The 11,111-nt window shown below is 55.1% G+C and overlaps 1 protein-coding gene across 1 annotated transcript in view; it reads left to right on the plus strand.

Moving 5' to 3' along the window:
- Positions 1-6,580, plus strand: part of TBX3 (T-box transcription factor 3) — a gene marked incomplete at both ends in the record, with an annotated part of 9,516 nt that extends 2,936 nt beyond the window's left edge. The window contains 6 exon segments of the mRNA XM_079544029.1: positions 372-518; positions 2,325-2,346; positions 2,349-2,400; positions 3,730-3,887; positions 5,078-5,781; positions 6,131-6,580. Coding sequence (XP_079400155.1) covers positions 372-518; positions 2,325-2,346; positions 2,349-2,400; positions 3,730-3,887; positions 5,078-5,781; positions 6,131-6,580 — 1,533 coding nt within the window.
- Positions 6,581-11,111: the final 4,531 nt, after the last annotated feature.

The following is an 11,111-nucleotide window of genomic DNA, read 5'->3' on the forward strand; positions in this document are numbered from 1 at the left end:
GATTGAGGCGAGCAATTAGACCTGACCAAGGCGCTCGTGGTGGCGTTGCTATTGTAGCTCCCGTCTCCGCTTTATTTTTATTTTCTTTTGGTTCGCCTTGTAATCTAAAGCCGTCGCGTCCGAAGCCCAAATAGCCCCCGCAGAACCCCTCCCCCCTTCTCCCCCCCGCGGAGATCTCCGCTGGCGTCCAGCGGGAGAGCCGGAGCTGTCAGTGCTTTGTGCTGGATGCTGCGCGGCGTGTGCGTGTGTTTGCGGTGCGCTCGGGGTGCGCAGATGAGGAGAAAGCACGGGGCAGCGCGAGCGGGTGCTGCTGGCTCTCACCCTGTTCTTTTTCCCCCCACCCTCCCCCCCCCGGCCGCTCCGCACCGCAGACCATTTTAAACTCCATGCATAAGTACCAGCCCCGCTTCCACATCGTCCGAGCGAACGATATTCTCAAGCTTCCCTACAGCACGTTCCGGACCTACGTGTTCCCGGAGACTGAATTCATCGCAGTGACCGCATACCAGAATGATAAGGTAAGGAGATTAAGAAAGGATTTGTTTTACGTGTTTTGGCTTTTCAGAGAGCTTTTACTCTGCATTGTTCCCTTAAAGATCACTGAGTTCTTCCCGCTCCCCTCTACCCCAGCTCGTTTCCCCAAATCCTCCCTCTCCGACTTTGGGACGGCACTGGGGGAGGGGGGAAGGCACTTTTCCTGCAGCCGACCCCGGGCAGGGCAATTAAAAAGAAGGCTGTGTGTATGTGTGTGTGTGGGGGGGGGGGGGTGCTTTGAATATACATATTTTTTTCTGCTCCCCGGTGTGGGGAAAGGGGGAAGGATGGGGTGGGGATCGCTGCTTTCAGTGTGGATTTAATCTAAGACGCATCAGAAAAAGAATCTGATCCGTGTGTCGAAAGACAGGGGGGAGAGAGCAGCGTGGCTGGAGATTTTGTAATTCTTCCTGGCCTTTGTGCTGTTTTAGCTCCTTTAACAGCAATTGGCAATAAGGCTGGAGTGCACGTCTGGTTCCTATTATTATTATATTATGATATTTTTTTTCATCCTGCAGTGTTTTATTATTTTTTGTGGTGCAGAAATATGCTCTGATCAGAGAGGAGTATCTCGCTCGAAATGAGCTGGAAGGTCTCACAGAGACAGGGCGAGAAAGTTTGCAGCGCTGCAGACGCTGCCTCCCCATTTCTGCCGCTTTATTGTCGCTCTCAACGAAGGTGGCACATTTGGGAGCCTGGCAAAAGGCGAATTTACGATAATTAAGTCAAGTGGAAGGAAGTGAAAGAGCCAAGAAGGGGCTCTTATTTTGCTGTCTATAAATTAGAACTTGGTGTGCATGTGCCTGAAGAGCAGAGCTGTGCAGACCCCGCTCGCTCCGTCCCTCCATCCGCTGCCGTCCCCCACGGCCCAGAGCCAGGCATAAGGAGGGGCTGTACCCTTCCTTTCCTCAGATCCCCTCTCTGGCGGAGCTTGGCACGCGCTGCTCTAGCTTTGCTCACCTTTTTGCAAGAAAACGAAAGGTGAATGCGTGCAGAGCAGATTTTGCTTTGGGAGTTACACACGGGGCTGTCCGGCCGGCCCGCAGCTGGAAGCACGGAGCAGCAGCTCCAGCCAAATGCTCTGATATCACAAGGGGAGTTGGAGGGGGGGGGTGATGGGGAGTGGAGGTCAGGAGCACTGCCCAGATCACATAGCTGAGGGTCTCACCTCTTCTGTCGAGGGTTTTCCCTGCTCTATCTTGTCTATATGTGCAGGAGGAGTTGGAGGGGGAAACCTGGGAGCCGGTGCTGCTCAGGGTCCAAAGCTGTTTGCTCACTGGGTCCCGCTCTCCTCCAGAATTGTGGAGCGAGACCGGATCCCATAGAATCCCCCAAACGACTGCCGAAATCCCTGCCAGCCCAGATCAGCCCAAATCAGCTCGCTCCTGGCACCCCCAGAGCCCCAGCACACGCACACGCGCGGGGCATAATGCGATTATACGAAGTATTTTATTATGGCGAGGGGGTGGGTATGATTCCTTTGCGGTTTAATTATGGCATTTAAAGAGTTTAAGCGCAGGCATAACTCGCATGGATCGCGTTGCACGGCTAACTGAACGCCGATGCGGCGGCGGTGATGTGGGGCTCCTTCATTGCCACCACTGCCCGACTCACCGGCCAGCCCCAAAATGCAGGGATTCACCCCAAAATCCCACCCTGTGCACCGGCTGCTGCTGCCTGGGCGGTGGGAAGTGGGGAGGAGGAGGTCGTGTCGCTCGTTCTTTCACCAAATCTCCTTCTTTCTGCCCCAACCCCGCTTTTGGTTTTCTTTTTTCCTTCTCTCCCTGTAGATCACTCAATTAAAAATTGACAACAACCCTTTGCCAAAGGTTTTCGCGACACTGGGAATGGAAGGAGGGAAAAAAGGTGAGTCTGGAAACATTATATATGGGCGCCTCGTTTGGTTTTCGTGTGCAAGGCTCAGAACATGACCAGAGGTCAAAATCACCTCGCGTTTCCTACAAACCACGCTTCCCCCCGCCAAAATTAATAAGGATCTCGTCGTTAATAACGCCAAACCGATTGCACGTGGGCTCCTCCGTGCTTCCCCCGTTTACTTTTTGCATTGCACGGGAAGGCCGGCAAGAAAGCGGTGGCTGCAGATGAAGGGGAAAGGCGGTGAATGCCACTGGGGCAATGAGTTTTCCTTTAGGTCCTGGCAGGAATATCTCACCCCCACACGCTGTGGCTGGGATGGAGCGGGGAGAAGGGTGGGCAGCTCAGATCTCCCCCAGCATTTTCCTCCTGACTCTCCTGAAAAGCGTGGAGGAGAAATGTAAAAACAAACCACTTTGATAGGACCCTGGGAATATGGAAGTAACACCAGTAGACCACTTTGAATAGTGCACGTGATTTTTTTTATTTTTTAAATATTGGCCAAAATAGAGAAAGGGATCTTTTTTTCTCCCTCCTCCCCTCTCCCCCCCCGCCCCCCCCCCCCACAATCTTGATGTGGAATAAGTCGTCGTTTTGTTTTGTTACAGCAGACAGGATATTTTAGCCATTTGCAATCAGTTTTAGATAATGAATAAATATGTCTGTTCCTTTTCTTTCTTAAAAAAAAAAAAAAAAAAAAAAAAAAAAAAAAAGAGGGAGAAGGGGGGTTGTAATGTTAAACAAGAGGCCTTTCTCCATGCCCAGCACTCAGCCCAGCATACCACACATGCACACGCCAGCTCCTCTTGTCCGTCAGTGTGAAAATAAAGCCAATGCTGGAGCCACAGGACGGAAATGATTTCTAATTTCTCTCTAAATATAAATAGATTTTACTCCGGGTTAATTGTTGGTGAAAAGATTACATAAAGTGCCTAACAAAATAACCACTTCCTAGCAATCTTAGCAACCATTAAGATGGCTCATATCTCTGGAACATCCTCTCGTTTTAAAAGCTAATCTCCAGGGAACGGTTCCCTCTGCCACCCCCCCCAGCCCCCCTTCCTATTCTTTAATATCTGCCGTACTCAGGATTGCTGCTAACAGCTTCCAAGAAATCTCCTCTCATTAGCAGCCAAGCTCTTGGCTCTGCCTGCGAGCAGCGCGTTCCCCCGAGCCCCCGGCCCCTGTCCCCCCATACACCCCACCCATGGGGTCTCTAAGGGACGTGGGATCCCCTTAGAGGACATCCCTATGGGGTGTTGGGGGCCTGGGGTGGGGGGGCAGGGTGCCGCTCTCCCAGCAGCTCCGTGTGCCCGGCAGGAAGCAGCTGACCCTGCAGTCCATGCGGGTGTACGACGAGAGGCAGAAAAAAGAAAATCCCACTTCGGATGAATCGTCCAACGAGCAGACAGCCTTCAAGTGCTTCGCCCAGTCCTCCTGCCCTGCCGTGCCCGCCGTTGGCACCTCCAGCCTCAAAGGTGAGCGCTGAGCCCCGGCCCTGTAGGTGCAGTAGGGGCAGCCAAGTCCTGCTTGGGGGCACGGAGCTCGGCGTGCATCTCTGTGCCGTGGCCACAGCCCTCCTCCTGCCTCCCCTCTGGTTTCTTTTTCCTTTCTCTCTTCTCCCTTTTCTTTCTCTTCTCCCATTCCTTTTTCCCACTCTTGTTCTTTCTTTTGCTTTGTCTTTCCCAATCTCCTTCTTTTTCTCTTTTCCCCCTCCTTCCTTCTTTCCTTATTTCTCTTTTCTGCTTGCACTTTCTTCCCTTTCCTTCTTCCCTTCTCCTCCCTCTCTCCTGGCCCCTCTCCTGCTCCTTCCTCCCCTCCACGCTTCAGAAAGGAGCCAGCTCCAAGTCAAGGGAGCAAAGACAGACCACGGGGCAAAAGTTCAAAACTGGAGTCACTCCATTAATATTCCTCCCTGAATCTGTTATTAGAGGAAGGATCTTTCCCCTGGATACAGTCCCGAACTTTGTTATAGAAAAGTCCCCCTCTTTTCTTTCTCTCCGTGCGGGGTTGGAAGCTGTCTGCAGTTCTTTCACATGTATTAATCCGTCCGGGGGGGGGAAGGGGGGGGGGGGGGGGGAGAAAGGGGGGGGGGAAGCACAGAAGGAGGAGGAAACAACCTCTTTTTTGTTGTTGCTTTACTCGTTTGTTTAAAGTCCTGCCGAGCCGAGAGGAGGGGAGCTGGGAGGGGACCCGAAAAGCAAACCAGATCTTCACACCTGGGGCGCTGAAATTAGGAGATGAAGTGCAGAGGAATCCGGCAAGCGTTTTGGGAAGGAGGAGAAGGGGGGGGTCCTCAGCTTGACAGAGGCCGAGGAGGGGGAAGGCTACAACTTTCGACCGTCGAAAGGGCTTCAAAGTTTGGAAAAGTTGATAGGAGACGAACCCCGACGGGCGGGCGGGCGGGGTTTGCCGCCCCCGGGGTGAGCGCTACGGCAGGCCTCGGGTCCTCGGGCTGTGCGGAGTCGGTGCGCTAACACCAATGCTCGCTTCCCGCTGGGAGCCGCGGCGGGGATGGGGTGGACGTATTTTTCTCTGAAGAAGCGATCCCCAGCTTTGTCGTTGGAATTGCCGGCCAGCCAGGGAGTGTCCGCACCCTGCCGCAGCCCGGCGGGGGTTAGGGACGCGCCGTGCCGGCTCCCAGCCCCGGGCCGCCTTTGTCTTGCAGATCTCTGTCCCAGCGAGGGTGACAGCGATGCCGACAGCAAAGACGACCCTTTGCTAGAAGCCAGCGAGTCGGGCAAAATCAGCACGACCACGGCCACCACCCCCGCGCCGGCCAGCTCCGGTGCAGCCGCGAGCGACGACCCCCGGGAAAAGGGGGGCAGCCCCTCCAAAAGCCACTTCTTCCCCAGCGACTCGGCGACGAGTCGGAGCCGGGAGAGGACGGAAAAAGCCCCTCCGGACTCCCGGCACAGCCCGGCCACCATCTCCTCCAGCAGCCGGGGGGGAGGCTTGAGCGGCGAAGAACTGAAAAGCCCCCTTCGGGACGGCCCTAAAGTAGACGAGAACCGGCTGCTGGGCAAAGAGCCCTTCGCCCCTCTCACGGTCCAGACCGACAGCACGGCGCACCTGAGCCAGGGACATTTGCAGAACCTGGGGTTTCCCCCTGCTCTGGCCGGCCAGCAGTTCTTCAACCCTCTGGGAAACGGGCATCCACTGCTGCTGCACCCCGGGCAGTTCGCTATGGGGGGGGCTTTCTCCGGCATGGCCGCGGGCATGGGTCCGCTGCTCGCCACAGTGTCGGGGGCTTCTGCCGGCGGCTCGGGACTGGACAGCACGGTGATGGCCACGGCGGCCGCCCAGGGACTCTCGGGAGCATCCACGGCCGCTCTGCCCTTCCACCTGCAGCAGCACGTCCTGGCCTCTCAGGTACGTTCCGACGGCCCCAAGTGGGCAGGTTCTTTCTGCCGCAGGTTTCCCAGTGTCCCTCCGAAGCAAGCGGGGCACCTCCCCTCGCTGCATAAGGAATTGGGTTGGGGGTGGGCGGGTGTGAGGCTTTGGGGAAGCCTCGCCGCTGAGGAGTGGCCCAGGTGGAGCCCTCAGCTCCTTGTGCCCCACTCCGGGCAGCCTCGGTGCGGGACCAGGCTGAGCCTTCGAGGTTCCGGGGCGGAGCGGGGGACCTGCCCGGTTTTGTCGTTCATGTTGTGGAGGGGAGAGGAGGGCAGAAAGCAGGCACGCGTTGCTAACACTTTTTCTCTCCTTCCTTCCCTTCCCGCAGGGCTTGGCCATGTCTCCCTTCGGCAGCCTCTTCCCCTACCCCTACACCTACATGGCGGCGGCGGCGGCGGCTTCCAGCGCGGCCTCCAGTTCTGTGCACCGGCATCCCTTTCTCAACGCCGTGCGGCCCCGGCTCCGCTACAGCCCCTACCCGTTGCCCGTTCCCCTGCCCGACGGCAGCAGCCTCCTCACCACCGCGCTGCCCGGAGCCCTGGCCGCGACCTCCGGAGAGACCAAAGGCAGCGCTCTGGCCTCCAGCCCCGGCGCCGTGCCTCTGGACTCCGCCTCGGACCTCACCAGCCGCTCGTCCACGCTCTCCTCCGGCTCGGTATCCCTGTCCCCAAAGCTGGGAGCCGACAAGGAGGCGGCTACCAGCGAACTGCAGAACATCCAGCGCCTGGTCAGCGGCCTCGACCCCAAGCAGGACAGATCCCGCAGCGGCTCCCCGTAGCCGCCAGCTCATTTCAAACCAGTCTCGCAATGCACTTTGTTTGAAAGAAACCACATCCTCCATCCCGCCAAGCCTTTCAGCCCTCCCTCCTATCCTCCTCCCTTTCCCCTTTTTATTTTATTGTGTTTTTTTGTTTTGTTTTGTTTTTTAAGTTTTATTTTTAATATAAATCGCCCGGCGTCTTGTGGGCGCTGATCAGCAAAAAGTGTCGAGCTGGGGGAGGGGGGGGAGGGCGGGGAAGGGCCGGGCTGGGAGCCGGGCCGGGGGCTGCCGCACCGAGGGGCCGCCGGAATGCGTCCCACCCCCCCACCCCCCTTCTTCACTGTCTAAAAAAATAATAAGAACGGGAAAAAAAAAAAAAAAAAAAAAAAGGAAAAAAAAAAAAGGAAAAAAAAAACCGCCTGAAATAAAGCGAAGCAAAACAGCGAACGGACGTATAAATAAAAGAAAGTAAGCAAAGCGATTTTTTTTTTTTCTTCCTAAAGAAAACTGTATAAGCAACTCTCATATCGGTCATTCGCCAGTTGTTTCCTGGGCGGGTTGGTAGCGACAGCCCTCTGCGTCGATATTAGGGGAAGCTGTGTGTTTAAAATATTATCGTGATGTCTGAGAGCCACTCGGTGGCTTTTTTTGCATGTTCCGTAGTAGTCTGCTTTTTTAGGGGGGGGTTACGTTTTTATTTCGTTGGGTTTTCGTTGTTTATTTCTGATGCTCGTTTCGAATCCCAGGGACAAAATAATGATAATAATAATGATAATGATAATAATAATAAAAACGAAAAGAAGACCCCTCTTCCCTCTCCCTTAAAGACCCTCCCCGTAGCAACAACAATAAGAAGTGTAGCTGGAAAGAAAAAAAAGAAGTGGATTTATTTTATCTGAAAACCTCTGTAGCTCGACTGTAGGTTTATCACAGCTTTCCCTCTTTCATTGTATATGCAATAACAAGGTTTAAACACGCTGAGAAGAAGAAAAAAAGCGGACACTATTATTAAAGCAAAGTATTTATGTAATTATTTGATAACTCTTGTAAATACGTGGAATATGAATACTCGAAATTAAACTTTAATTTATTGACGTTGTACATATCTCTGTAAATACGGCTGCAGCTGTCTTTTGTTTTCTTCTCTTCTCATTTCAAGTCGGTTCTCCTTTACCTCCCCCTCCCTCCCCACATCCCAACCCCGACTCAGAGCAGCCTGGCCCGAACCTGCGGGTTCCGAGCTCAGCTCCTGGCTTTCTGTTCACCCCTCGCAAGGAGCCGCGGCTGGAAGAGGCAGAGGGGCAGCGAACAGCGCTCATCAAAGAGCTCGCAAAGAGAGAACGGCGAGAGAAACCGCGACGAAGCCGCGCTATGGCTTTTTAAATCCTCGTTCTCGCCGGTGTTCAAGTGCTACTTTCCGATTCGAATTGCGACCACGGGAGGAAAAAAAAAGAAAAAAAAAAAAGGGTTTTCTATACGCTCATCGGCGACAACGGGCTTCTGCAGGCGGCTCGGGCGAAAGAAAAGATGATGGCTGGAGGAATGTCTTCACTTTGCGTTATTCTTTCCCATTTCTTTGGTGTGTCAAAGGGAGAAAACAACAACCGCCACGAAACGCGATGGAGTTTTACTACTGTGCTTGCTGTTGTCTTTGTCTGAGTGGGTGCGTATTTTCTTGGCTTGAAAGTCAGGTGTTGGTTCAAAGGAAAAAAAAAAATGAAGGGATATTTTGTGCGATATCGATGTCGAGAAGTTTTTTTTTTTTCTTTCTTTCTTTCTTTTTCCTGTATTTTTCTTTCTGTATTTTCTTTTTTTTTTTCTTTCTTTCTTTCTTTCTTTTTTTTCTCTCTCTCTCTTTTAAAAACTCGCCGAAGTTTCAAATAAATTTTTATTGAAACGTGCCGGGCGTCCCGTGCTGTGCCTCCATCCCACCTGCCGGCCGTGGGGGCCGAGCGCTGCCCCCACTCCCCCCCCCCCGTCCGCTCCTCTCAATCCCCGCAGCTCATCGGGGAAGGATCCCGCACGGATCGGCCGGGGAAACCCTCGGTTTAAGCAAGCTGCTTAATGTACCTTTCCATCCCTCCCACCCCCCCCCCCCCCCCCACTTCTTTTAAAGCGGATCTAGAGGGTACTAAGTCACCTCTTTTAATGGAACGAGATTAAGTGGCGTTTGAAAAGTTAATGAGAACGGCTCAGCGATGCTTTTATCTGTCATAAATTAATAAAACAAAAGTGAAGAATCGGAGAATAGATAGGTTAAAATTTAATGCAGAACCCTCCCTCAAAAGTTTCCAGGTAAAGAGTTCCCGAGCCGCTGGGGTTACGGAGCAGGGGATGGATCCTTCCAGTCAGCACCTGGCTGGGGGGCCGGGGGGGTCCTCCTGGGGTTCGCCCCTTTGTGCTGTGGGGCTGAGGATACGTTGAGAATAAGCTCTGGAGCGGCGTAGTGCTGGGGGGGGACGTGGGCTGGGCGGTCACCGGGAGCAGAGAGAGGAGCTGGCAGCCCCCGCCTGCAGCGCTGCCAGCCCGTGAGCACATCCCTAAGCACAACATATATATTCCTCCTCGTTAAAGAGATTTCCCCCCCTTCAACAGTTAGTGGCCCGTATATTGGAAAGTGATTCATCCTCCGCCAGTAATAAATATTATAAGGATGTACTTCCAGCCCGGATCCTGTTTTATGCTCTGCCTGCCCCTCGGCCTCTGGGTCCTGTGCCGGCGAGAGAAAGAAGTATTCAGGGGGAAAGCGACCACCGAGCATTTTCCCCCTTATTTTCAAAGCAGCTCCGCCGGGCCCAACCGTGCGCGGCGGGGGGGACCCCTGGCTGTAGCCCCCGGCCGCCTCGCCCGGCCAGCTCCACTCGTTTTTGGGGCAAATTCCGGCAGAAAGGGACATTTCCCCACCTTCGATTGAGAGCGGCTGCCGGGGGGGGGGGGGGGGGGTCCGTACCCCTGAGCGCCGGGGGTCACGGGATACTGAGCACATCTGCCGGGCACCCAGCGGGACCCTCCCGCGCACCTCGAGCACTTTTCCCTGTTCATTTCGTATCCTTCGCTTTTCGGGGGATTATTCCCATTTTTAGGAGTGTATTTGAATCCCGGGACACACAGCCGGCCAGGTCGCTGGGGGTTTGAACTGAGTGGAGTTTTTCTCTCTCCCACTTCCAGGATTTTTCGTTCCCTCTCCCCACTTCCCAGCCTGCCCAAGGTGAGAGCTGGGGAAATGCCACGGTATGCCGATGTGCCTCGGAGAGAGGTGGGGCTTTTATGGACGGAGAGGTGGCGTCGGGGCTGGCAAAAACAAAACAACAGCAGTTCAAACAAGCAGGCTCCGGGCTGCATCCCCACGAGATGGATGTCGCTTGTCACCCAGATCCTCTGCTGTCCCCGGGGTTGCCGGCCCCGGGTGAGGAGCACAGCGGCCCTACCAACCGCCGTGGCCGTACGATCACCCCGCAGCCTCGTAGTTCAACTTTCTCCCCTTAGAGCAGGCAAAAAGGCACCTTTCAGCTCCACACTATTATCCCCCCTCCATATCGTTCTGCTCTTTCATTCGGTTTCACGAACGCCTGCTTGTTTTCCCTCCCTTGCTGCTTGTCCCCCCGCAATCTCCCGCAAAGGGAGGCCGTTGTGGTGTCTGTGTGGGGGTGAGGGGGGTGGAGATAGATTCTGGGAGTCGGAGAGGAAACTCAGCGCTGATCCTGAGCAACCAAGCCGCCTCCTCCTCCCTTTGCAGGCACCAGGTAGCCGCTTTGCAGGCGGACCGGCGCTCATTGTTGTGTTTTAGGCGCTAGGGGTGCGGCCTGATTGATTCATCCCCCCCTTCCACGAGCTTAACGCTGACCTCCCCCTCCCCATGCCCTTGCAAGAAATCCGTGTACCGCAGGTGTAACTCTGACTTGCAAATGGCTTTATCTCTTGTGTATCTTATTTGTATATAGTAACGTTAATGAGTAACTCTTGTGGCGCTTGTGGATGGAGGTAAACAGCGAGCAATCTCTCTGGATTATCCTGTCTATTACTCACCTGGCGCCTGTCTTGATATCCTCAATGGTTTTATGGCTGATGCAGGCGACCCGGCGCTGGGTGGGGGGGGCTCGGCGCCGGGGGGGTCCGGCGGGGCGGCGGCGCCATCTCTTGGGCAGCCGGGCAGTGCGGGGCGGCCCGAGGGACCTCGGGTGGGGAACGCGGGGACACCCAACGGGGATCGGGGTCCCGTGGGGAGACGGGGAGAGGGGAGGGAAGAATTGCCCTTCCTCCCTCGTCGGGCAGCGGATCTCGTGGCAGGTTTTGCCAGGTTTTACTCAAGGAATTTTGGCCGCCGGTGCAAAGTCTATGGGAAAGCGGGGCTGAAACGGTGGGATCGGCCCCGAGAGGGGCAGTGGGGCCGGAGCAGCTCGGGGATGGGGGTGTGGGGCGATGGGAGAGGTACAGGAGCCATCTCTACGGGATCTGGCCGCTCCCGCCGCCGTCCTGCCGGGACCTCTCGGTCCACGCTCTGTTATTAGTTAATTATTGATTGATTGCAAGTGCAAATTTACGGCCCTCT

The sequence above is a fragment of the Tetrao urogallus genome, assembly GCF_951394365.1.
Source record: "Tetrao urogallus genome assembly, chromosome: 17".
Taxonomy (NCBI): domain Eukaryota; kingdom Metazoa; phylum Chordata; class Aves; order Galliformes; family Phasianidae; genus Tetrao; species Tetrao urogallus.